This window comes from Hyperolius riggenbachi, chromosome 9, assembly GCF_040937935.1.
Source record: "Hyperolius riggenbachi isolate aHypRig1 chromosome 9, aHypRig1.pri, whole genome shotgun sequence".
NCBI classification, from domain to species: domain Eukaryota; kingdom Metazoa; phylum Chordata; class Amphibia; order Anura; family Hyperoliidae; genus Hyperolius; species Hyperolius riggenbachi.
In genome coordinates, this window is record NC_090654.1 from 239743592 (window position 1) to 239769885 (window position 26294).

The 26294-nt window shown below is 45.3% G+C and overlaps 2 protein-coding genes across 4 annotated transcripts in view; one reads left to right on the plus strand and one right to left on the minus strand.

Moving 5' to 3' along the window:
- Positions 1-1095: 1095 nt before the first annotated feature.
- TIMM9 (translocase of inner mitochondrial membrane 9) lies at positions 1096-24163 on the minus strand. Of its 3 annotated transcripts, none has more exons than XM_068254204.1 (4): positions 23535-24163; positions 7824-7887; positions 4413-4508; positions 1096-1492 (listed from the first exon to the last, which is right to left on the minus strand). In XM_068254204.1, exons 2-4 carry the CDS (start codon positions 7860-7862, stop codon positions 1358-1360), a joined length of 270 nt encoding a protein of 89 aa, XP_068110305.1. In that variant the 5' UTR covers positions 7863-7887; positions 23535-24163; the 3' UTR covers positions 1096-1357. The 3 variants fall into 3 exon arrangements, with proteins under 3 accessions (XP_068110305.1, XP_068110304.1, XP_068110303.1); XM_068254203.1 differs by lacking the exon at positions 23535-24163 and adding an exon at positions 23241-23344; XM_068254202.1 differs by lacking the exon at positions 23535-24163 and adding an exon at positions 23067-23230.
- Positions 24016-26294, plus strand: part of KIAA0586 (KIAA0586 ortholog) — a 204864-nt gene continuing 202585 nt past the window's right edge. The window contains exon 1 of the mRNA XM_068254201.1: positions 24016-25263. Coding sequence (XP_068110302.1) covers positions 24543-25263 — 721 coding nt within the window. The 5' untranslated portion in view covers positions 24016-24542. The remainder of the gene's footprint in view (positions 25264-26294) is intronic.

Below are 26294 nucleotides of genomic sequence, written 5' to 3' on the forward strand. Positions count from 1 at the left end.
TAATGCTATGGGGGATTTTATAAAATCACATCACTCAAGTGGGATCACACCCATAGCATTACATTAGCAGTTGAGTTTTCAAATCGCTCAGATAAATCGGTCCTAGGGGGTTTCTGGCCTTAGAGGCAGATCAGCAGGGCAGCCAGGCAATCTAGATTGTTTAAAAGGAAATACCGTAAATATGCCAGGTTCTATAGTTCTTTTTAAAGAGGACCTGAACTCATGCACAGCACAGAAGGAAAACATAGAGAAATGCAACCTGTATGTATTTAGAGAGTTTAGCCTAATTCCCCCTCATCTGTGACTAATCAAAAGTGTAATTTGACCTCTCAGCTGTGTCACCTGGCTGCCATGGCAGAGCAGATAATTTGTAAACACAGGATGTTAACCCTATGTCTGCTTCTATAAAAGCAGGAAGTAGACACACTGCAGATTTATTGCAGGATTGATCTCAGCTGTAAGAAAGAAAGGTTTTTCTTTAAAGGTTATTATGCTGTTGCTTATCTTTTAGAGCAGAGGAAGTTCTGTGTTCAGGTCCGCTTTAAAGAGAAGGTTCAGTGTGAGGCAAAAAAAAAAAATATTCTAAATCCACTTACCTGGGGCTTCCTCCAGCCCGTGGCAGGCAGGATGTGCCCTCGGCGCCGCTCCGCAGGCTCCCAGTGGCCGACCCGACCTGGCCAGGTCGGACTTCTTCTGCGCTCAAATCTGCGTTTCACTCGGGCGCGCTGACGTCACCAGACGTCCTCCCGGCTGTACTGCGCAGGCTCAGTAGTTCTGAATTTTATTTTTTATTTCTTTTGCCTCACCTTGAACCTTCCCTTTAACAACAGACATCCTCTCTGGGGATTCCTGGAGGTATCTAGAAATGGTTTAAGTACAGGGGTGCCCATTAGGTAGATTGCGATCTACCGGTAGATCGCAAAGGACTTCAACGTAGATCCTGACCCAACTACAGTTTCCATTCTGTATATACAAATGTGCTCCTAAAATTCTACATGGGTAGATCATTTTGACTTGCTAATTTTTAAAATTAGCTGACAAGCTGAAAAAGTGTGGGCACCTCTGGTTTAGTAAATGAGGCCCTAACAATCAAGATGCTGGCATTGAGTTTTCCTCTCTGCCTCGGCAGCATTTTATTCATGAAGAATCTGTAATGATTACACATTTGATACTGCAGTTCCTCTAGCCGCATCCACAGTGAAATGACCAGTCTGTTGATTTCAATACTCCTCGGCATTGAAGTGTTGAGGTCTTCCGCTCGGCTGGGGATCGGCGCTCCCATAACTCTCCGCTATGGTCCTTCGGCACGGCACGCTCTGCTGGGACGGTAGAACCCTGAGGAGCATTTCCGTCACTGTCACCGGGGTTGGCCAAGAAGTCCAGCTTTGGCTGCCAGAGCCTCGTTCTGTTGTATGTGGTACTCCTGGAATCTCATGGATATCCTCTGTGTCATTTTCAAGTACTTCTGCAGGCAGTTCTCAGAACAGGTGATCTAAGGATAAAGGAGCACAGGATGTGACATCTGCATGGACAAGTAAGAGGTGTCACAGGGACATTTATCCATCATAAAGTCTAGCTAGCCGGCTGATCTTCCATGCATCAGTAGCGTCACTGATGCATGTGTAGAATCACAAATCTGAAACAAGCATGCAGCAAATTAAGTCAAAATCTGGTCTGCATGCTTGTTCAGGGGCTATGGCTCAAAGTATTAGAGACAGGTGATCAGCAGGACAGCAAGGCAACTGGTATTGTTAAAGGGAACCAGAGACGAAACACCCTTGTGTATTTTACCATATATATCAGTAAGAACATTAGAGAAAACTCTTACCATGCTCTCTGTTTCATCCTCACGGCTAAAAGTGTCTGTTATCAGCTGTGATAAGAATCCCGGACTGAGCATTCAGTCTGGCTTTGCAGGGAATAATTATAGCTGAGTCATTATAGCAGAGCCACAAGGGGGCAGGCTGGGGCTTGAAAATACACCAGAGAAGACAGACTCAGCTATAATCTTTCCGCAGCAAAGCTAGACTGAGTGCTCAGTCAGGGATTCTTATCAGAGGTGATAACAGTCAGATTAAACAGAGAACAATGAAACAAAGAGCAGATTAGGCGTTTACTGTCATGTTCCCACTGATTTATAAGGTAAAATACAAGAGGGTGCTTCATCTCTGGTTCTCTTTAAAGGTCTTATTTATTTGCATTAAAACGGCAGAAAAAATTGACACAATTGCAATTTTTCCAATAATCGCAATCACAACAAGTTTGCTGCAATTTTAAGGCAAGTCAATGGGAGTGGGTTTTACAATTGAACGCTGAACCAAAAGCGCTCTGCAGTCTCTGCCTGCCCTAAAAGGAAATAAATATGTCAGACTCCATATCACTCTCACTTCAGATGTCCTTTAATTCAGAGCTGTTCTTTGGTCTCAAGCACTGTACACACATCCAAATTTGATTGTCCAATGATTGGTCAATTTTACCATTTCCAGCTCACCTACACAATTTGTTCATAGAATTTAAAATGGTTTGGGCTCATACTACATGGAGGTGATAAAATTGACTGAACACACGAGCCAATCTTTATATCTGACTGATGTACAATCTGATAAAAATAAGCAGAAATTCAAGGACCACCATCATGAAACAAACTTAAACAGATACACATACTACAACACTGTATTACAAGTAGATGTCTCCCATATTAATATGCACTAGCATACAATGGAGGGGAAGGACCTCGAAGACTATGGGGGCTGGAAGAAGCCCCAGGTAAATAAAAATCAACTCTTCCCCCCTCCACTTTAGGTGTGCTTTAACCTCCTCAGCGGTATGGACGAATATATCCGTCCATCACCACCGGAGGTCGCCGCTCAGGCCCTGCTGGGCCGATTTTTACAAAATAAAAAGTAGCACACGCAGTCGGCACTTTGCCAGCCGCGTGTGCTGCCTGATCGCCGCCGCTCTGCGGCGATCCGCCGCGAGCAGCGGCGAAAGAGGGTCCCCCCAGCCGCCTGAGCCCTGCGCAGCCGGAACAAAAGTTCCGGCCAGCGCTAAGGGCTGGATCGGAGGCGGCTGACGTCCATGACGTCACTCCGCTCGTCGCTATGGCGACGATGTAAGCAAAACAAGGAAGGCTGCTCATTGCGGCCTTCCTTGTTTATTCTGGGCGCCGGAGGCGATCGGAAGAACGCCTCCGGAGCGCCCTCTAGTGGGCTTTTATGCAGCCAACTTTCAGTTGGCTGCATGAAACAGTTTTTTTTTTTTATTTAAAAAAAACCCTCCCGCAGCCTCCCTGGCGATCTTAATAGAACGCCAGGGAGGTTAAAGAGAACCTGTAACATCAAAAAGTTCCCCTCGGGAGTACTCAACTCGGGAGGGGGAAGCCTCAGGGTCCCAATGAGGCTTCCCACGCCGTCCTCCGTACCTCGCTGCAGCCCTCCGAACAGCGGCCCGACAAATCTGTCAGCTTGTTCAATATTTACCTCTCCAGGCTCCAGCAGGGAACTGTTGCGGCTTTCGGCTCCGAAGTAGACAAAAATACCCAATCTCAGTCTGGTCCGCTCTACTGCACAGGCGCCTGCGCAGTAGAGCAGACCCGACAGCGATCAGGTATTTCCGCCTATTTCTAAGCAGAGCCGCCACAGCGCCTCCACAGGAGCCGGGAAGGTAAATATTTACATCGCTGATGTTCGGAGGGCTGCAGCGAGACCCCCGAGGGACGGAGGACGGCGTGGGAAGCCTCATTGGGACCCTGAGGCTTCCCCCTCCCGAGGTGAGTACCCCCCAGGGGAACTTTCTGATGTTACAGGTTTTCTTTAAAGTGGATCTGAACTCTTGCACTGGACACAAGGAAAACATAACAAAAATGCACCTTGTATGTATTTAAAGAGTTTAGCCTGTGTAATCCCCCCTAAATTGAGTCTAATCACTAGTTGTAATTTGATCCTCTCCCTGTGTCACATGACTGCCATGGCAGATAAGCCCATTTGAAAGCACAGGCTGTATACAATGTTTGCTTACATGAATCAGGAAGTAGAAACTACAGATTTATTTTAGGATTTGTATCAGCTGTAACAAAGATATTTTTGTTTAAATGTTATTATGCTGTTGTGTATCTTTGAGAGCAGAGAGGAGTTCTGAGTTCAGGTCCGCTTTAAGTACTGTGCTGGCCCTGGCCTTCCATGTGACTATGCTGTCAGACTGCCCCTCCATCTCCGATGCCACACCCACCAGACTGATACTATTTCTTGGTGCCGTTTGGGAGGTAGATGCCCACTGCCAGCCAAGTGTGATGATATAATTGCATGTGGAAATTACAGCAATGTGCTAGAAATCACAGGGCATGTTTTAGATGCAGCTTTACTGTCCTTGGGGGGGGGGGGGGGGGGGGATGGAATTACAAAACCTGCACCTACCTCTTCCTTCTGCACGTCTCGTGTGGTGAAATCTCTCACACAATCCATGAAGCAGTTTTCTGTCAGCTTGTTATACGTTCCAAGAAACTCTTTAAACTGTGGATGATTAATATGGTTATAGCAGTGTTAATGCAGTCATAGCAACAAACAAACTTTGCTCTGGTGTAAATACTTTAGGCACAATTATTGCAAGCTGTGCTAAAAGTAGTTGCATTGCTGTGAAATGCTGATACTGTAAAGCCCTGTATAGACTTGGTTGATCGGATGCCCAGCGAAGCGGTTTTTAGGTACAGGCAAATCTAGCAAATGCATGGGGGTGACACATCACAGAGCTATTCTTAGTACACTGTGCTTTATGGAATTCCTATACACAACTGTTAGTTCCATTAAGGGCTCGTTTCCACTGTTGCGGTGCGGAATCGCCTGGATTCCACCGCAGAAGAAATCGCATGCGGCTGCGTTTCTGCATGCGGATTTAGCCGCGATTTCGCATGCGACTTCGCATGGCAAGGAGCCAGGCGAATTTAACCATGTCACTGCCTGAGTACAGCTCCATAGCAAACCATGCGAAATCGCACGCGAAATCGCGGGGAAATCCGCATGACAAAGCCGCAGGCGATTTCCCTATTAAATGCATTAGCGGCGATTCGCCCGCATTCCTCCCGCACGCGAAATCTGACGGCTCTGCCGTGCAGATTTCTGCCACAACGAAAAACGCTCCCGCCGCCGCACAAGTGGAAACAGCCCCATCCACTTACATTGACTATGCGAATCCGCATGCAGTGCCCGCATGCGGATTCGCTATAGTGGAAACGAGCCCTAAAGGATACCAGATGCTAAAGCATCTGTTAAAAACAAAACCTGTACTGGGTAGGGGGGCATAATGAAATACTCACCGCCCCTCCTGTTCCCCTCCGTCCTCCGCCGCTCTTCTCAGACTCCAAACCTGGACATACTGTGCCGCCGACGTCGCCCAGAACAACGGGACAGACCAGAGAAGAGCGGCCGGGGACGGAGGTGAACGGGAGGCGCTGTATTTGATTGTGCCCCCCGCCCAGTACAGGTTTAGTTTTTACCAGATGCTTTTGCATCTGGTATCCTTTAAAGTGATATGAGCAGTATTATTAAAAAAAAAAGTCAAATGAACTGCCCCCTAAGGGAAGGAGGGGGGGCGGGCGGAAGTACTAATCTGTGTACGCTGTGGAGGATAAAGCAGGTATTACCTAGGGGGGCCTGCACCATAGTGCCTCATGCCCATGTGAAGGGGTTTTTTTTTGTTTTTGTTTTTTTAAACAATAAACTCATATAAAGGTTTGCACTGGTTTTTCATATGTCCCCAGCCGCCCACTGCATGCCAATGTAGATGTAGTCCCCTTGCATCGCATGGCCGGGGACATAAAATAACCAGCTGGAATCTAAAGCAGAGCGAGAAGATGAAGGCTTCTACAACTGACAACTTGTTCTGTAGCTATGCGGGGAGGCAGAGGGCTGATGGAGCAGCAGACATGAAATCCCACAGCAGGCGGGAGAGAAAGGTATCGCCTGAACAAGTTATCTGTTGAGCTGGTCGTTATTGGCTGCCTCAGCCGGCCTTAAGGGGAAGTTTGTTTGACAATTTTTTTTTTCAAATACTGCTCAGATACCTTTGAAGCCACGGATCAGTCTGACGACAGCCTGTACTCACCTGCAATTGTCGTCAGAACGACAACCTCGTGGGCGGGTCTGACGACCCGTAGTTTGAAAAAGTCCAGCGTGTGTATGCACTTTTATTTTCCTGCATTGTTTGTTTCCTGTGATTGCTGATTGTGAGCTTACTGGAGTCAGGTTGGGGATTTGCTATTGTTCTATTGTGTGTTAGCAGACTGCCATTGTTCTTATCATCTGATAACATCTGATGTCTGTCTGTTCACAAGCCTGGTGTAAACACTTGTTTAAAAAAAAAAAAACGTATCTGTGGGGGCCCTTTTCCACCTGCAGTCGCTAGCGTTCACGCTGAACGCTAGCGATTGCTGAATCGCAAAACCGGCGATTCCCCGACGTTTTGCGGCCGCGATTTTGCTATGCTATGCACTGCATAGCAAAATCGTGGCAAATATCGCTCCGCCGCGCGTTCGCGTTCCCGGCAAAAACGAATCGCGGTAGTGGAAATGACCTACCGCGATTCCTATGTTAAAAAGCACACCGTAGCGATTGTAAAATCGCTAGCGGTTTGAGTTTTTGCGATTCAGCCAGCGCAAACGCGCTGGTGGAAAAGGGCCCTGGCTCAGCTTTTTGGCACAGATCAAAACCGAAGCCACAGATGTTTAAAATAGCGGCCGTCTTCACACACTCTAAAAAAATGAATCTGCCGGATCCATTTAAAAAACCTGAACCAAAGGTGCGTACACGCACGACAGCAGCCAACGACGGGTCCATCGGCACCTCCCGCTGGGCGGGTTTTCAGCAGACCGTAGTGCGTGTGTACGCACTGTCGGCGGACTGATAAGGCTGTTCCTGAACGATCCGCCCTTTGACAAGGGTTTGAATCCTGACTCAAGCCAGTATGTAAAACAATAAGGAGTCTTTGGGCAAGGCTCCCTAGTGATCCTGGTGCCAGTGGAGCGCGCCCCGAGTGGCTGCAGCTCTGGCACGTTCACCAGGAGAAAAGCATGGCATAAATGTTCCATGTCTTCTTTTGACCCCAAGTTGGACTCTTTAGTGGTGTGCATTGATTAAATACAATCCTTTCTTTCAATCTAAATGATCTCATCGACAATATGAATGTTTGCTATAAATTGTACTGTTGATCAGCACCTTTAAGAACACCTGAAGTGAATGGGATATGAAGGCTGACATTTATTTCCTTTTAAACAATGCAAATGACCTGGCTGCCCTGAGCCTCTGCACCTAAATACTTTTAGCCATAGACCCTGAACAAGCATGCAGATCAGATGTTTCTGATAAAATAAGACTAGATTACCTGCATGCTTGTTCCAGGTGTGTGATTCACTGCACTGCTGATCAGCATGACTGTCAGGCAACTGGCATTGTTTAAAAGGAAATAAAGAGATCATTCTCCATATCCCTCTCTGTCCATTTGTCCTTTAAAGGAATACTGTAGGGGGGGTCAGGGAAAATGAGTTGAACTTACCCAGGGCTGCGCATACTGGGCCTGCGCTGTGCGCTCCTGGTGACATCAGCGGGATCGAGGACACAGCAACGCAGGCGCAGTGGTTTTCTGACTTTAAAGTCTGAAATTCCAGAAATGAACCGAAGGCAGGGCTGGAGCATCGGTGAGTGGCTGCGCATGCGCAGGATGTCTGCGGGGGACCATTAGAAGCCCCGGGTAAGTTTAACTCATTTTCCCCCGACCCCTACAGTATTCCTTTAAGCAATGTAAGTATAACGCTTATTCCATTTACCATAACATACCTGTTTAATCTGATCCGACTCTGAAATCTGGGCAGCCATTATTACTAGAGATTACAACAGTGACCTGTGAAAAGTAAGACAAGCAGCTATTAGCAGAGCACAAGTGGCAACACCTGAAGCAGCCAACGCACTGGCAGAGAGGCAGTTATGAATAGGCATGGACCAGTATATTCTCACCCGCAGGAAGCATCGCCTACTATGGGGAAAACAATGGTGTGACATGCAGGGCTGTGGATTCGGAGTTGGAGTCGGGGCAATTGTGGGCACCCGGAGTCGGAGTAGTGGTTTCATAAACTGAGGAGTCGGATGATTTTTGTACAAAATCCACAGCCCTGTTAAATACAGGTCCTTCTCAAAATATTAGCATATTGTGATAAAGTTCATTATTTTCTGTAATGTACTGATAAACATTAGACTTTCATATATTTTAGATTCATTACACACAACTGAAGAAGTTCAAGCCTTTTATTGTTTTAATATTGATGATTTTGGCATACAGTTAATGAAAACCCAAATTCCTATCAAAAAATTTGCATATTTCATCCGACCAATGAAAGAAAACTAAACATTAGCTTACCTGGTAATTTTATTTTAGGTAACCCTCCAGGACAGGTATACATCGAGATTTGGCCCCTCCCAGGAAACAGGAAACATCCACAAGCCTCTCTATAAATAAAAAAATCCGTCAGGTGGTCGGCAGTATTATACAAGAAACTAACCAAACAGGTCTCAACTACCTGACACCTAACCATTTATACCATGTAAATATATATATATCCATATTTATAGTAAATTATATCATACACAGTTATAAGTATACGCCTATATATGGGTGGGTTACCCCACCTGTCCTGGAGGGTTACCTAAAATAAAATTACCAGGTAAGCTAATGTTTAGTTTTTTCCACTAACCCTCCAGGACAGGTATACATCGAGATGATGAACAAGAAAAAACTAACCTTAGGGTGGGCTGACCGCCTGCAGGACTTTTCTACCGAAATCCTGGTCAGACGACGATATATGATCCAATCTGTAGTGCCGCATAAACGTCCCCAAATTCTTCCACGTTGCTGCTTTACAGATTTCCACAGGGGAAGCACCAGCTCTGAAGGCCCAAGTTGTCGCTGTCCCTCTGGTAGAATGCGCTTTAAGATCCTTAGGAGGCGTGGCCTCCATCACCTTGTACGCTTCCAAAATACACAACTTTATCCAGTTTGCTATTGTTCTTTTTGAAGCCCTTTGACCTATTAATTTACCTGTAAAATTTACAAATAGAGCCTCTGTCTTCCTTATACTTTGTATTCTTTGTAAATAATCTAATAGCATTTGTCTTACATCCAAATGATGTCGTTGTTCCTCCTTGTCATCTGACGGCATCGGATAGAAACTTGGTAATACAATTTCTTGTGAACGGTAAAAAATGTCTCCTACCTTCGGAATAAATTCTGCGCTAGTTCTTAATACTACTCTGTCATCATAAAAAATACAGTAAGGTTCTCTGCAAGATAATGCCTCCAACTCGCTTACTCTCCTTGCAGATGTAATAGCTACCAAAAAAATAGTTTTAAACGTTAATAAACGTAGGTCCATGTCTGGTGAAAACTGAAATGGAGGTTTGGTCAAAGCTTTTAACACTAATGATAAGTCCCATTTTGGAAATGGCTTAACCCGAATCGGTCTGTTCCTTTCTACCGACCTGATGAACCGAGCAATTAAAGGATGCACAGCCAACTGCCTGTCTAAAAAAACTGAAAGAGCTGAAATCTGGACTTTAATAGTGCTTAAAGCCAATTTTTTATCAACCCCACTTTGTAAAAATTCAAGTACGGTAGCAATTTCATTTGACTTAAAACCTGTCTGTTCTTTCCACAGATTAAAGGTTTTCCAATATTTCATGTATATCGCTCTTGTATTTTTCTTACGACTTCTAATTAGAGTGTCTATTACTTTATTTGATAATCCATAACTCTTCAAAATTAATTCCTCAGTAGCCAAGCTGTTAATTTCCATTTGTTTAGTTGTGGAACAACTTGCCCCCGAATTGACACTAGTTTCTCTTGAAATGGAAGTAGTACGGGTTCCGCTATTTTCAAATTGAGAAGCATGGGATACCATGACCTTCTCGGCCAATTTGGCGCAATCAAGATTAATGTCATCTTGGACATTGCTACCTTTTTCAGTACCAATGGTAGAAGATTCAGTGGTGGAAAAGCAAACGCCAGTTCGAAATCCCATGTCTGTGCTAAGGCATCTATCGCTGTTGGATTGTCTCTGGTGTTCAGGGAATAGAACTGATGACATTTGGTATTTTCCCTGTTGGCAAACAAATCTATGCTTGGACTGCCCCAGATTGTTGTTATCCATCGATACACCTCCTGGTTTAATTCCCATTCCATGTTCGACAACTGTTTGCGACTGAGCAGATCTGCTAGTGTATTCAACGATCCTTTCAGATGAATTGCTGTAAGTGACAAAAGACTTTGCTCTGCTAAGTTCAATATCTCTAGTGAAAGATTCATCAATTTCTGTGACTTTGTTCCACCTTGGCGATTTATGTACGCTACTACTGTGGAATTGTCTGTTCTTACTTGAAGATGTTTTGCCGCCACTATGTGCTGTGTTGCTATTAGGGCTAGTTTCACGGCCATCAACTCTCTGTAGTTTGAAGACTGACCTTGCATATGATTTTGCCAGAGACCCTGTACTTTGAAGTCCTGAACATGAGCCCCCCAACCTGACATACTTGCGTCTGTAGTTAAGATCATTTGAGTTGGAAAACTCCAAGGTTTTCCCTGAGTAAGTGTGCAAGGATTCACCCACCACTGTAAGTCTTCCTTTACTGACTCCGGTATTAGTATCGAGTGATCCAAAGACTGGATTGACTTGTTCCAGTTCTTTAAGATCCATGTCTGTAATAGTCGAGCATGCTTCATCGCCCACTGGACTGCTGGAGCTGCTGAATTTAGCAGTCCCAATAATCTCATGGCATCTCGGATCGATATCCTCTCTAGCTGTCTGAAACTCTGGACTTGTTGTATTATTTTCACAATTTTCAATTCTGGTAGAAACATCTTTTGGTGAATTGAGTCTATTAGGAATCCCAAAAACAGTATCTTCTGAGTGGGATCCATCTGTGATTTCTCCAGACTTATGATCCATCCTGCTTGCTGGAGAGTTTGTACCACAATCTCTCTCTGAGATAACAATATTTGTTTTGATTCTGCGAATATCAACAGATCGTCCAGGTAAGGGACAATCATGATCCCTTTCCTGTGGAGATCTGCTACTATCTCGGCAATCACTTTGGTAAAAATCCTCGGAGCGGATTTTATGCCAAAAGGGAGGCAACGGAATTGATAATGGGTTATCCCTGAGTATTCCTTCACTGCGAACCTGAGAAATCTTTGAGATTTCTCCTCAATCGGGACATGCCAGTATGCGTCCTTGAGGTCTATGCTCAACATAAAACAATTGGCAGTCAATAGGTTTCTGAGAGAAAAAATTGACTCCATCCTGAATCTCTGATGCTTTATGAATGGATTTAAGGGTTTGAGATTTAGAATGAGACGGTAATTCCCCGATGGTTTTTTCACTAGGAAAATCCTCGAGTAAAAACCTCTCCCCTGCTCCAGGATTGGAACCAAAGTGACTACCTTCCTTAGAATCATATCTTGTAGAATGGAACTTATAGCCTTCTGTTCTTCCACTGCCTGAAAACGTTTTGTCACTACAAATCTTGTCAGGGGCTTTTGCTGGAACACAATGTGATACCCTGACTGTATTAGACTGAGGATAAACGGGCTGGTTGCAAATTTTTGCCACTGTGGATAAAATAGGGCCAGCCTTCCCCCCACAGCCAGTTCGTTGTCACTGTTGCTTTTTTGTTGAAGGGTCTGAACTCCCAAACAAAGCGTTTGGTTTGTTCTGTTCCCTTGAAAAAGACCAGGACTTACGTTTGTTTTGTGGCCTGGGTTTATTGACTTGACGGTTTTTCCGAAAAAACCTTTTCCCTGGTCTGAATTGGGTTTTCTTAGGAAATCCCTTCTTTTTTATCTGAGGTCCTTTCTAGTATTTCATCTAGTTGAGGCCCAAATAACAAATCCCCCGAAAAGGAAATGGTACATAATTTACTTTTGGATACATTACTACCTTCCCAGGTTTTAATCCAGATATTTCGTCTGGCTGCATTAGATAAAGCTGCAGCCCTGGCGGTTAAACGAATTGACTCCGTTGCTGCATCAATTATAAAATTTATAGCTTTAAACATTACTGTGAAGGAATTAAGAATAGTTTCTTTACTAGATCCCATTTTGATATGGCGCATCACCTGATGCATCCACATATCTAATGTACGACCTACACAAGTGGTTGCGGCAGCTGGACGAAAATTCGCACAAATTGCCGACCATGTCTTTTTCAATGCGAATTCTGCTTTCTTATCTGACTGATCTTTTAGGAATCCTAGATCTTCAAAAGATAGTTCGTTTTCCTTATGGACCTGTGAGAAGGCTGCATCCAATTTGGGACATTTATCCCATTGTTTGCAATTATCCTCAGCAAAAGGAAATCTTCTTTTTAATCCCCTGGATAGAAAAACTTTCCTATCTGGGTTCTTCCATTGACTATCAATTAATTGTTTTGTAGATGGATGAATGGGGAAGACCATGGGCTTTAACCCTTCCATACCTGCGTATAAAGCATCGTGCGCAGACATGGAAGCTGGGGAATCTTGTTTTAGACCTAATGAATCATAAATAGCTTTTAAAAGCTCATCTGTTTCATTAGCCGAGAATCTGAATTTTGATGGTTTATCCTGATCCTTTTCTGATAACTCCTCCTCAGAATAACATTCAGAAATATCATCTGAATATTCCTCCGGTTCAGAATCAGATAACACCGGGCGATTTGTCTTAGTTCTAGCCTTTCTGTGACCAGTCTCAGCTGGCATCGGCCCCTCTACCGGTGTATCAATAGGATTAGAAGAAATTGCCCCTGGTTGTTCCACAGGTATAACTGGCGGTTGTAAATTTGTATTTGAAGCCGCTTGATCAATATTTATAGGCTGAAATATTGTTTGTCCCCCTGGGGTGGCTGGGAACATTGTTCCAGTACCACTGGGTACTTGGGTAATAACAATTGGAGGTTGATTAACTACAGCTTGAGCCGACATTGATTCCCTAAAAACTTTCATGGAATCAGACATTTCCTTCCGAACCATCTTAAGGAAATCCTTATAAGCCACTGCAGATTCTTCATTCAATACTCTAGCTGCACATTGTTGGCATAGTAATTTACTCCAAGACACTGGCAGTTTTATATTGCAAGAGGGACAGCGTTTTTTAGGCCTAACAGGTTCTGATGCTTCCGTTGATGCTGGAGCTGAACCTGAGCCTGAAGCTGAAGTTGTCTGTAAGAAAACACAAAGCCCCCCAAAAAAACTACTGTCACTAAACTAGTTTCCAAGCTGAGTTATACCAAACAAACATCAGCATACTAAACATACTAAGTGATACAATCTTTCCCAGTCAGATTATCACTCATAAAAGTTCCTCTAGCAGCAGTCAGCATTAACATATCTCTGCAGCATTGCAGCATAGGCATCACATAAACCACCGTTTGTTTGTGATAAATACCTTGCCGGAATCCCTTGATTCCTGTCTCAAATCCTCCTGAGGAGCCATCAAAAACACTGTAGGAGGCGCCCTTGTATTTTATAATGACTCGTGATCAAATAAATTAGTAAGTGTAGTGTGTCTTACCTGTTATGAAGGCACGTACACACATAAGTCAAAAAATTGGATTTAATTGTAGCACAACGAAGTAGACAACGCGTTTCGCGACCACAAGTCGCTTCCTCAGGTCAAATACAGTGCTGTAGGCTAGAAGTAGTGTAGCATGGGCGCCCATGCTACACTACTTCTAGCCTACAGCACTGTATTTGACCTGAGGAAGCGACTTGTGGTCGCGAAACGCGTTGTCTACTTCGTTGTGCTACAATTAAATCCAATTTTTTGACTTATGTGTGTACGTGCCTTCATAACAGGTAAGACACACTACACTTACTAATTTATTTGATCACGAGTCATTATAAAATACAAGGGCGCCTCCTACAGTGTTTTTGATACCTTAATTACCCCACCGTGTGGGGGCTTACTTACTGTAATTCATTATAGTAGTAGTTTTTTTGGGGAGCAGCGACCAGGACAAGGCCGAGTGGAAACGGCACTTCTCCACATGCGTGAATAGTGGTTGCCCTGATAGCAACCCAGAATTGTGAGTATAATTGTTATTACTTTTAATCAATTATCTCTCACAACGATAATACACGATACTGGGCTCCCGGTGTCCCTGTGTTTTTTACCTCTTCCAGTCCTACTCCTGAGGAGCCGCCTGACTCGCTCCGGATCCTGGTGCTGACTGTGCCTCCATACTGCGTCCTGCACAAGTGCAGAGACGCGAGGAACGCCGCTGGTTCTTAATTCCGGCAGGCGGAAATGACGACACGTGGAAGCGGAAGTGCTCCGTCCACCATCTTAACTCCTGGCACGCTGCGCCCACTTCAGCCTCCGCCTACTCCAGCAGCGTGTCTGTTCGTCAGTCCAGCCGGTGGCGCCTGCCATGTAGGAAGAAACCACAGTTGCGGCCCTCTCTCCCCCGAAAACACCACAGTGCCCTTCAGAGAGGTAAGCGGACACCCCCAACTCCACCACAGCTAGTCGTACTCTAGGTTCCGCCGCGCCAACAGCCCCTAGCCACCCAGGCTCTCCAGGACATGCAGCGCAGGTATAGAGAGACCTGTCCCTGGAACAGGAAATATCCATACTGCCGACCACCTGACGGATTTTTTTATTTATAGAGAGGCTTGTGGATGTTTCCTGTTTCCTGGGAGGGGCCAAATCTCGATGTATACCTGTCCTGGAGGGTTAGTGGAAAAAAGTGTTTTTAAAACAAAAAAAGTCAACCTTCAAATAATTATGTTCAGTTATGCACTCAATACTTGGTTGGGAATCCTTTTGCAGAAATGACTGCTTCAATGCGACGTGGCATGGAGGCAATCAGCCTGTGGCACTGCTCAGGTGTTATGGAGGCCCAGGATGCTTCGATAGCGGCCTTAAAGAGGAGCTGTTAGGTATAAGGTCTCAGAAAAAATAAACACATATATCAGTAGCTAAAGATTGGCTGTACTTACATTACATATGCATTTCACTGTCCACGTTTGGATTTCACAGAATTTGTATATAGTATATGCAGAGATAGATGCTCCTGACAGCTCATGGCAGGCTCCATGTTTTTCTGTCAAATGTGTCGTCATGTCCTGCCTGCTTCCTGATCACAGAAAAGCTGGTACTAAATAACACAGTGTGCAGTGAATATTAATGAGCCATGTGGCTAGGAACAATAGCTGACTCCTGCAGTGTACTCTGCCCGGAGATTTATCAGTGCTACGCGCTGGACTGATTACAAGCTGCTGTAACCAGGGCTGTGGAGTCGGTCCAAAAATCCACCGACTCCGACTCCTCAGTTTAGGATTCCACCGACTCCGACTCCACGACTCCGACTCCTCTAATTTGCATATTACAATTTTGTTGATTAAAAGTATGTAACATGAAATTCGTCTCTTAACCGCCAACGCTTAGGAATTTTACAAGACAACTGAAGTGAGAAGGATATGTAGACTACTATATTTATTCCCTTTAGACTAAAACTAGTCCTTGGTAAGAGTACTTGTAAAAGGTACAAACCGGAACAAAGAACATCTATCAGGCCCTAGGCAATGTAAGTGTGGGTACATGTAAGAATGATGTGCAGGTACTCTGCAGGGGAATGAGGAGATTGTAAACAGACAACACCTCTGTGTTCAATGTGCACAGCATTCTCAGTGGATTCCCTGCAGCTCTGTGGGGAGTGCATATGTAGAGTATAGTACTACTGTGTAACAAAGTAAACCTGAGACAGATGAAATTAAAGTTTTATACATACCTGGGGCTTCCTCCAGCCGCCTTCAGGTTAATCAGTCCCTCGTTGTACTCCTCCACCACCTGGATCTTCTGCTATGAGTCCAGGTACTTGAGCCAGTCAGGCGTAGTGCGCATGCACACACTCCGCCGCCAGGAGCATACTACACCTGTGCAGCACTATTGCGCAGGTGCAGAATGTTCCTGGCTGTGGGAGCGGCATGCGGCCGGACTGCGCTGACTGGCTGAATTACCAGGACTCATAGCAGAAGATTCGGGTGGTGGAGGACAGCGAGGGACTGATTAGCCTGAAGGGGGCTGGAGGAAGCCCCAGGTATGTATAAAACTTTACTTTTCATCCGTCTCAGTTACCCTTTAATTTGTAGTCACCAAACCAAATTTTAATAACATATCAAATTATTTGATTTCATCAGCAAAGGGAGTGCGTACATTTGCATAAATCAGCATCAATGCGGAATTATTTCCATCCCGTTGACCATCTCTATTAGTGACATGGCTACACATCAGGCTTTATTCTTACAGCATAGATGTAATTTAGTATATATAAGAGATTCCTGTGTACACATCATATATACAGTCACAATCAGATATGTATTTCTGACCTTAAAAATACGGGGACTGCTTTATTGAAGCAGCACAAGTAACTAATTTTGATTGGTTTATTTCATTTTTGTGGACAAAGCACAGCTTTTACTGTATATATACTGTATATATACATTATTTTTAATGACTATTATCTGAGAAATAGAACATTTTATCATATTTTCTATTTTAATTACAGTTACAAATTCATTAGGAGTCGGAGTCGGTGCATTTTTTCCCCGACTCCGACTCCAGGCACCCAAAATTGCCCGACTCCACGACTCCGACTCCACGACTCCGACTCCACAGCCCTGGCTGTAACGTCCGATTAGCAGCCGAGGGGAGGGCCCCAGAATGCTTTGCAGTATAGTATGCGGCTTGTGTCCTGCTTAGGTCTAACAGTTTGCTGATAAGCACACATTAAAGGTAACTGAGATTTTTATCTTCACTAATGGCTTTTGGGCTTCCTTCTAAACTGTTTAACACAGGAGAATAAAGGTTTAAATTAGCTTCTGCAGCCTGACAGTTACTCTTTAAGCTCATCCAGAGTGTTGGGTCTTGCGTCTCAACTTTCTCTTCACAATATCCCACAGATTCTCTATGGGTTCAGGTCAGGAGAGTTGGCAGGCCAAATGAACACAGTAATACCATGGTCAGTAAACCATTTACCAGTGGTTTTGGCACTGTGAGCAGGTGCCAGGTCGTGCTGAAAAGTGAAATCTTCATCTCCATAAAGCTTTTTAGCAGTTGGAAGCATTAAGTGCTCCAAAATCTCCTGATAGCTAGCTGCATTGACCCTGCCCTTGATAAAACACAGTGGACCAACACCAGCAGCTGACATGGCACCCCAGACCATCACTGACTGTGGGTACTTGACACTGGACTTCAGGCATTTTGGCATTTCCCTCTCCCCAGTCTTCCTCCAGACTCTGGCACCTTGATTTCCGAATGACATGCAAAAGTTGCTTTCATCCGAAAAAAGTACTTTGGACCACTGAGCAACAGTCCAGTGCTGCTTCTATGTAACCCAGGTCAGGCACTTCTGCCGCTGTTTCTGGTTCAAAAGTGGCTTGACCTGGGGAATGCGGCACCTGTAGCCCATTTCCTACACACGCCTGTACTCGGTGGCTCTGGATGTTTCTACTCCAGACTCAGTCCACTGCTTCCGCAGGTCCCCAATGTCTGGAATCCGTCCTTCTCCATAATCTTCCTCAGGGTCCGGTCACCTCTTCTCGTGCAGCGTTTTCTGCAACACTTTTTCCTTCCCACAGACTTCCCACTGAGGTGCCTTGATACAGCACTCTGGGAACAGCCTCATCGTTCAGAAATGTCTTTCTGTGTCTTAACCTCTTGCTTGAGGGTGTCAATGATGGCTTTCTGGACAGCAGTCAGGTTGGCAGTCTTACCCATGATTGCGGTTTTGAGTAATGAACCAGGCTGGGAGTTTTTAAAAACCTCAGGAATCTTTTGCAGGTGTTTAGAGTTAATTAGTTGATTCAGATGATTAGGTTAATAGCTCGTTTAGAGAACCTTTTCATGATATGCTATTTTTTTGAGATAGGAATTTGGGGTTTTCATGAGCTGTATGCCAAAATCATCAATATTAAAATAATAAAAGGCTTGAACTACTTCAGTTGTGTGCAGGGGCGTAACTAGGCCCCACCGGGCCCCCCTGCAGATTTTCTGAGCGCCCCCCCCCCCCCGGGGCCCGCTCGCGGCCGTTTTGTGGGTGCTGGAGGGGTGGCAGCATGAGGGGAAAGCCTTGCCCACAGTCGGCGGGGAGAGGGGTAGTTCCCCCCTCTCCCTCACCTCGGGGCTCTCCCCTCTGCGCTCCCCTCCAGCTCGTAAGTGTCTGTGGGGCTGTGGTGGGCAGCGAGCGGCGGGCAGATACATACCTGCTTCCGTGCGTTCCATCGGAGACTTCTCCCTCTAGCGGCTGACGTCACTTCCGGAAGTGACGTCAGCCGCTAGAGGGAGAAGTCTCCGATGGAACGCACGGAAGCAGGTATGTATCTGCCCGCCGCTCGCTGCCCACCACAGCCCCACAGACACTTACGAGCTGGAGGGGAGCGCAGAGGGGAGAGCCCCGAGGTGAGGGAGAGGGGGGAACTACCCCTCTCCCCGCCGACTGTGGGCAAGGCTTTCCCCTCATGCTGCCACCCCTCCAGCACCCACAAGACGGCCCCAAGCGGGCCCCAGGGGGGGGGGGCGGGCCCCCCCGCGGGCGCAGGGGCTGCAGGGCCTATTCCTACGCCCCTGGTTGTGTGTAATGAATCTAAAATATATGAAAGTCTAATGTTTATCAGTACATTACAGAAAAAAATGAACTTTATCACAATATGCTAATTTTTTTAGAAGGACCTGTATTAGACTAAGGAGTCGGAGTCGGGGCCATTTTAGTTACCCGGAGTTGGAGTCGTTGTCATGATTTCATAAACTGAGGAGTCGGAAGATTTTTGTACCGACTCCACAGCCCTGGTGACATGTAGGTTTTGACCGGAATGAGTTGGGGTCATGGCACTAAAAAAAAAAAAAATAAATAAGAGTCAAACTCTGACCCAGAGCCATAAAATTTGGTTTCCCGCATTATGTTTGGCCCACCCTAGGCCACCAAGGAAGCTATATTGGAAGTGAAGCCCTAAATTGTCGGTTAAGCCAAATGGAGTAGGGAGGAGGGAAGCACTAGAAACCAGAGAACTGTATAGGGGAAGGTCACTAGACACCAGGGAACTGTTTAGGGCAGTGTCGGTCTGGGAGCTTGAAAAGCTGAGGAAATCCACTTGCTGGCCAAGCCGCAGTAATCATGTGTTGCTGCTCACAGTGAAGACTTGCTGCAGGTTTCTATTGGGAGTTATAACAGGGTTTCTGCTGCTTGGCCAGCAGGTTGATTTCCTCAGCTTTTTTTCCCCACCTCCCAGTCCAACACTGGTTTATGGGTGCAAAGGGAGACCACTAAACACAGAGGAACTATATAGGGGAGGGAGGGGGCTACTAGACACAGTGGAAATGCATAGGGGTGGAATGACCACTAGACCCCAGGTACCTGTATGGGAGGGGCACTAGAAACCAGGGAACTGTATAGAGGAGGTAGGGAGGCCACTAGACACCAGGGGACTGTATAGAGGAGGTAGGGAGGCCACTAGACACCAGGGGACTGTATAGAGGAGGTAGGGAGGCCACTAGACACCAGGGAACTGTATAGAGGAGGGAGGGAGGCCACTAGACACCAGGGAACTGTATAGAGGAGGGAGGGAGGCCACTAGACATCAGGGAACTGTATAGAGGAGGGAGGGAGGCCACTAGACATCAGGGAACTGTATAGAGGAGGGAGGGAGGCCACTAGACATCAGGGAACTGTATAGAGGAGGGAGGGAGGCCACTAGACACCAAGGAACTGTATATGGAATGAAGGACGGCCACTAGACACCAAGGAACTGTATATGGAAGAAAGGATGGCCACCAGACACCAGGGAACTGTATAGGGGAGGGAGGAGGGCATTAGACCCCACAGAACTAGACATCAAGGTTGGCCCGTGAATTGGTTCAAGTGTTCAGTTTTGTCCCACTTTTTATTTGAGTTTGACCCACCTACACTAAAGGCAATCTTATGCAGGAGAACAGAGGCGCCAAAAGGATAAAAGGAAGCTAAATGAGCTTAAAAACCAAAGATTTGGTAAATAGAGGAGGTAGTGGTGGACTTACCTCCTCCAAGTAGACACACAACGACTGTAGTAAACACAGTCAATATATTTTATATATGAACTCCAAATATGCAACGCGTTTCGCAGGTTTGATCCCTCTTCATCAGGCAATAACAACGGAGCAATAGCATATGTGGTCAGTAGAAGAGCCAGGCACCTCTGGCCTCTTGGTGTTCCTTGTTTTTACTAAAGGCAATCTGCCTGTTCAGTAAGCCAGCACGAGATCCCCCACACTTTGTCCCAAAGGCTGACTGTCAAGTGACAGGCAGCCTACTAGGCCAATCAAAGTGCGGAGATCTCGTCCTACAAAGTCACTGGACCTGACAGGGTCCAGAGTGGGACAGTTGGAGCAGCTGTTCGTTTTGGGGGTAACGTGAGTAAGTTAGTAGTGCATGCTACAGCAGTAGGAGACCTTAGGCAAGTCTCCCTAACACTGCTACTGCCTATAGAGTCCTAGTGGCTGCAGCTCTGGCGCTTTGAGTCCACCAGGAGAAAAGCGCAATATAAATGTTATTTGTCTTGTCTTGAGAAAGGTGCAATGTTGCCTGCACAGCACATTGTAACGTCAGGCTTTATCACTGTAATCTTTAGAAACTGCAACAGATATGACCTGGAAGTAATCAGCTTTTGGCAAAAAGATGCTAGGAAAATGGCTATGTGCAGGGCTTTTTATAAGCGATTTTTCACTTTTACTATACATAACATAGAAAGCGCAATCGCCCCCAAAATGCTGCAGGACCCGCGTTTACAATTGAGAGAAAAAAAAAAAAAATATCACATCGCTCTGGTATGTACTAGCCCGTAGAAATGCATTAGTCAAGCACTTTTCAAATCACTAGCTCTTCAAAATGCTCAGAATAGCTTTTGGTGTGTACTAGCCCTTAGAGCAGGGGTAGGGAACTTATGGCTCGGGAGCCAGATGTGGCTCTTTTGATGGTTACATCTGGCTCACATACAAAATCAGTAGGGGTTGATTCACTAAGCTACACTGTGCAAGCAGCACAGCTTAGTGTGAGAGAACAAATAACATTTTCAAAGTAGGCATGCTACTGCTGTAGCATGCACTACTAACTTACTCACGTTACCCCCAAAACGAACAGCTGCTCCAACTGTCCCACTCTGGACCCTGTCAGGTTTAGTGACTTTGTAGGACGAGATCTCCGCACTTTGATTGGCCTAGTAGGCTGCCTGTCACTTGACAGTCAGCCTTTGGGACAAAGTGTGGGGGATCTCGTCCTACAAAGTGAATCAATCCCCAAGTCAGCTAGCTAATTGTACAAGCTCTTAGGCCTAGTGCACACCAGAGCGGTTCGGCTGCAGTTTGCGATCCGCTTGCGGGTGCGGATCTGCTAGGGTAATGTATTTCAATGGGCTGGTGCACACCAGAGCGGGAGGAGTTTTGCAGAAACGCATACTCCCGGGCTGCTGCAGATTTTGGATTGCGGATGCGTTTCTGCCTCAATGTTAAGTATAGGAAAAACGCAAACCGCTCTGAAAAACGGCACTTCAGAGCGGTTTGCCAGGCGTTTTTTGTTACAGTAGCTGTTCAGTAACAGCTTTACTGTAACAATACATGAAATCTACTATACCAAAACCGCTACACAAAACCGCTAGATGAAACGCTGCAGAAAAAGAAGAAAAAGCGTTTCAAAATCTGCTAGCATTTTGCGGATCTGCTAACGGGTTTTGGTGTGCACTAGGCCTATGTCGGTATTTCTCTTGTTTGGCTCTCCGGGAAATTGCTGAAACCCAAGAGAAGCTCAAGATGTATCTGACACCTTCTGCTGCCCAGCGGATAAACTGAATACACATCACCATGGCAACAGGACCCTCTACTGCGCATGCGCACTGTCCCACTTTGAACCATATTGTATGGCTCTCGCAAAATTACATTTTAAAATACGTGGCGTTTATGGCTCTCTAAGCCAAAAAAGGTTCCTGACCCCTGCCTTAGAGGATACACTGTGATAGAAAACTCAGCCAGACGGAAGGAAAACAAGACTTTCCTGGAATGCCACAAGCTAGCCATACACCCCTCGATTGCCACCCGACATGGCAAAACCACTGGTCCCTCAGAGAGCTATTGATTCCTAACACACACTGCACATGTACATAGATATCAGCAGGAAACTATTGCAAACTGATTAAACCAAAGCAGTGCACAATGCAATGCTAGGTACATTGAGTGACCACCACTCCTACCCCACCCCCTATTGAAAGAATTTTGTTTTGCAATGCATTACCATGCAGAAGTAAATATTTTAGTGGGTAATGCAGAGCTGACACTTGGTACAAATGACTGGGGTCAGTATTGCAATGCATGCTGGCAGTATATTGTAGTATAAAGCATAACACACTGCATTTCGAGACGAAAGGTGCCCATTAATAATACAAGATTTTCCTCAGATGCAACCATTCAGTCAAATTTGTAAGATCATAAGTAATAAGAAGGTAATTATGAATTGTTTTCATAAATGGATCAATAGGCCACTTTCTTCTAATACGATCGTAAAATTCCAATAGACAAACTTCTGTATTCCGATGAACCATAGAAACTTTTAACGTCAAATTCTCCACATACTGTGTCATTTTCTGTACAGTTCAATCGTAAAAATCTGGTCGAATGATCGCCCCTATTGTACCATTAATGGCCACTTTAAAGTCGCACAAACAGGGTGTATGACCTTTAGAGGATTGCACAATCAAAGTTGTTCAGTGTGTGTGGCCTAACAACAATTGTACAATTAAGTTGCATGGCTTACGGCCTACCTATCCTCGTACAATCAGGTTATATAGGGGTATAGCCTGCCTAGAATGGACAGTGAGATTGTATGGTCCATGGCCAACCTAAAATTGTATAATCATGTTTTTTTAATAGTTGTCATGCGACAGACACACACCTGATATGTGTGCCAGTGCTGTAAAGCACATATGTATATATTTCAGTCTCCCTCAGAAAATAAACCACCCAGCCCATCCACTGACCTCCTCCAGCACCTCTCAGCTCTCCTTGTCCTGCTGCAGGAACACGTGAGCGGGGGGAAGCATTACACTGCTGCACATTCCTCACACAGGCCACTTCCCTCTTCCGCTACTCTCACACGAAAAACGTCTATTGTGAATGGAATCTATCCTCTTCCGATGCACTCCTCTTTTTACCTTTAGTATTTTCCGATTTTATTTTTTTATGCATTTTTAGTAATTGAATCCTGTTGTTCTTCTTCACTGAATCGTGACGCTGGAATCAGCAGATAGATTTACTCACAGTTTCCAGGCAACGCCTGTGCTACACTATAAACCACCCCTTGGAAACTTCATACATCCATACAGTTCCTGAGAGTGTTCCCTCAAATGATTGTCTATACACAATTGATTAATCGGTGCCTATGTGGTGAAAGATTTTTGCAACTTTTTAAGATTTTGCAGCTGGTTGAGTTGAAGAGTTGAACTTACCTTCTTTTTTCTTTTATAATAGAAGATCGGGAGTGGTGGATTTTTCTGATCCTGTTTATGAACATTGAATTATGTAGGGTAAATTGTTAATTTCTCGGTTTATGGACAACCCAAGCAGTCTTTTTCAGGCTTCAATCATTTTTTTTTTCATCATTGGGGAAAGAATTGAACGCGTGAGTGATGCACTGTTCCGATTTTTCACGTTACAATCAATCAAAACAATTGATTGTAATTCATGAATTGAAAAGAAATGTAGAGAAGGGTCTATTATGCTGTATACACACCATGCAATTTTCCATTGAGATTGACGCAACAATCAATCGTTTTCAGCATGTCAGGTCTGCTTCCGATCCAGATTAATGTTGAGGTCAGTATTGCACAAGATCGATCCTTTTCCGGAAGCAGTTTGGACAAGCTGGAAATAATCGATCCGTCAATCTCGTTGGAAAATTGCCTGGTGTATATATAGCATAATAGATCCTTCTCTGATTCGATCAGAGAGGAATTAACTGATGGTCGAATCTAGTGGCCATGGGCTAGTAGTGTATTTACACTGAATATTGTAAAATAGATCTCATATCATTACACATATTCATCTGTAACCGATGGGTATACTGTTTCCGCACGGAAGGAATTGGCAGCCGGACCGCATAACCGTTATGAGAGCTTGTCTCAGCGGCTAGCAACCAACGTTCTATGCACTAGAGGTCGTAACCTTTGCAATTTTTTTGTCTCTGACGCGAGGGCCATTTTATGTATGATATTTTCATACTCCAAACTTCCTTTGGTCTTCGCAAACATGGCTGCCAGATGCGCGTCATCACAGACAGCACTGAGGACACGTTTGACAAGTTTTGTGACTAGATATTTTCTTTGCTGGCACCAGCGAGCACTGGATGCTTTCAGGCTTCCTACTAGTTGTCATTGGTAGCCGAGTAGCGGGGACTGTCAGCAGATAGGGGAGTCTGATATTGCTCTGCCCCATCCTATGTGCGGGGGACAAGCAGAATGCTGGAAGAAGGATCAGACATCAGCTTGGATTCAATGGCCAGCACTACTGCCAGTGATGTGCTGATTCGATCCACCAGCGTCCAGATGACTGGCTCTCTGAAGCATGGGGGTAGCAGACCTCATTCAGCTGGCAGGGAGCTGCAGAGAGATGACCACCGCTATGGAGTAATGGATGTCCTGGATACTGGGATGGTGGCTGCAAGGCACCAAGATAGTCCTTCCTTCTCTGGGATCTCTAGATGGAGAACAGAGCATAGACAGAGAGAGAACATCAAGGGGTCCACACTGAAAAACCCAGAAGAAAAAGAGCATGCACCTCATAGGATGGCATTTAGAGGAGATCTGGAGTTTCCTCTTCAGTCAAGATTGGATAATAGACATGGTGATATCTGTCAGGAATCACAAAAGAATGGCCAGGTGATAATGGGTAACCCTGAAAGATTAGTCTCGATGGGAGGAGGTCATGAGGCTTCTCAAAGATCGGAAGTCTCTAGTCAGATGGGTCTCTCCCAGGGGTCTATGAGACAGAGCTCCCCAGGGGAGGCAGTACAGGACAGGGAGAGAAGCACAGTCCAGATATCAGTAAAGAGAGTGCGAGAGATTCCTGCGCCGCTGTCAGACTTCACTATAAAACAGCGGGATCCGGCCTATGTGCCCCCAGCTCTCACAGCCAACAAGTATCCTGCTGTCAGACTCGCCCTAATGGAGGGCACACCAGGTAATACCACATTGACCATATAAACTGTTACTCTAGACATGATTTAATTGCTTAGTCAAATTCCTTTCGACCAGAATGGGCAGTAGTCTACTTGAGGTGAACCAGTGGGAAACTTTATAGGGAAATTCCACTAATGTTATTGGGTGGTCAGTACCCTCTAGGTCAGTGGTCGTCAAACTACGGCCCCCTGAGGCTTTTTCACTGGCCCCCAAACACAAAATGTATAACTTATAGATGTCGGCCCACTGCACCTTTTAAATATTGACAGCCCGAATATAGAATAGCAGTGCTGGCATCACCCATCCACATACTGCAGAAACCAGTGAGCAGTAATTTGCTGGCTTCCAATCCCATTCTGCACCAGGTGACACTGCTGTCCAATTGGACGGCAGGTTGTCACCTGGGTATGCTTCACTGTCTGGTGCACAAAAACATTGTTCGGGCGCTGCACAACTGAATGGCTGCTGCTGGGAGTTCTCCTCCGTACATGATTGGGGGAAATCAATACCTAGATTAAATGTAATGTTTTTCAGCATCATTTTATGTGTGTTTCGGCCCCCCAGCAGTCTGAAGTATGTTGACCCGGTCCGCGACCGAAAGTTTGGGGATCCCTGCTCTAGGTTGTAGGAATAACTACACTTGCACTATTCAGCCAATTTTAACACTTCAATTTGTAGAGTTTCAGATAGGTTGTAGTAAAGTACGCCCACACTATTCAGCCATTCACAACGCTTCATGTAGAGGGTGCTATGTATATGATTGGAGAACTAACTGTTCCCTATGAGGTTTCCCGCTTTGTCACCTCAAGTAGACTAGCGCCCCAGTATGTCCAGGCTCAACTTTCTTTTTTAGATTTGAACAGAACTGGTGAGGTGAGTGTTGAAAGATCACTCAGTTTTATTGTTTTCTGTGTCCTTAAAGCGGACCTGAACTCAGAACTTCCTCTCTGTTCTAAAAGATACGCAACAGCATAATAACCTTTTCAAAAAACATTTATTTGTTACAGCTGATACAAATCCTGCAATTAATCT

Coding starts and splice junctions, on each gene's coding strand:
- TIMM9 (XM_068254204.1), bottom strand. CDS start 7,862: ATGGCTGCCCAGATTTCAGAGTCGGATCAGATTAAACAG. Junction 4,509..7,823: donor AGTCGGATCAGATTAAACAG/GTATGTTATGGT, acceptor AATCATCCACAG/TTTAAAGAGTTTCTTGGAAC. Junction 1,493..4,412: donor GAGACGTGCAGAAGGAAGAG/GTAGGTGCAGGT, acceptor CTTTATCCTTAG/ATCACCTGTTCTGAGAACTG.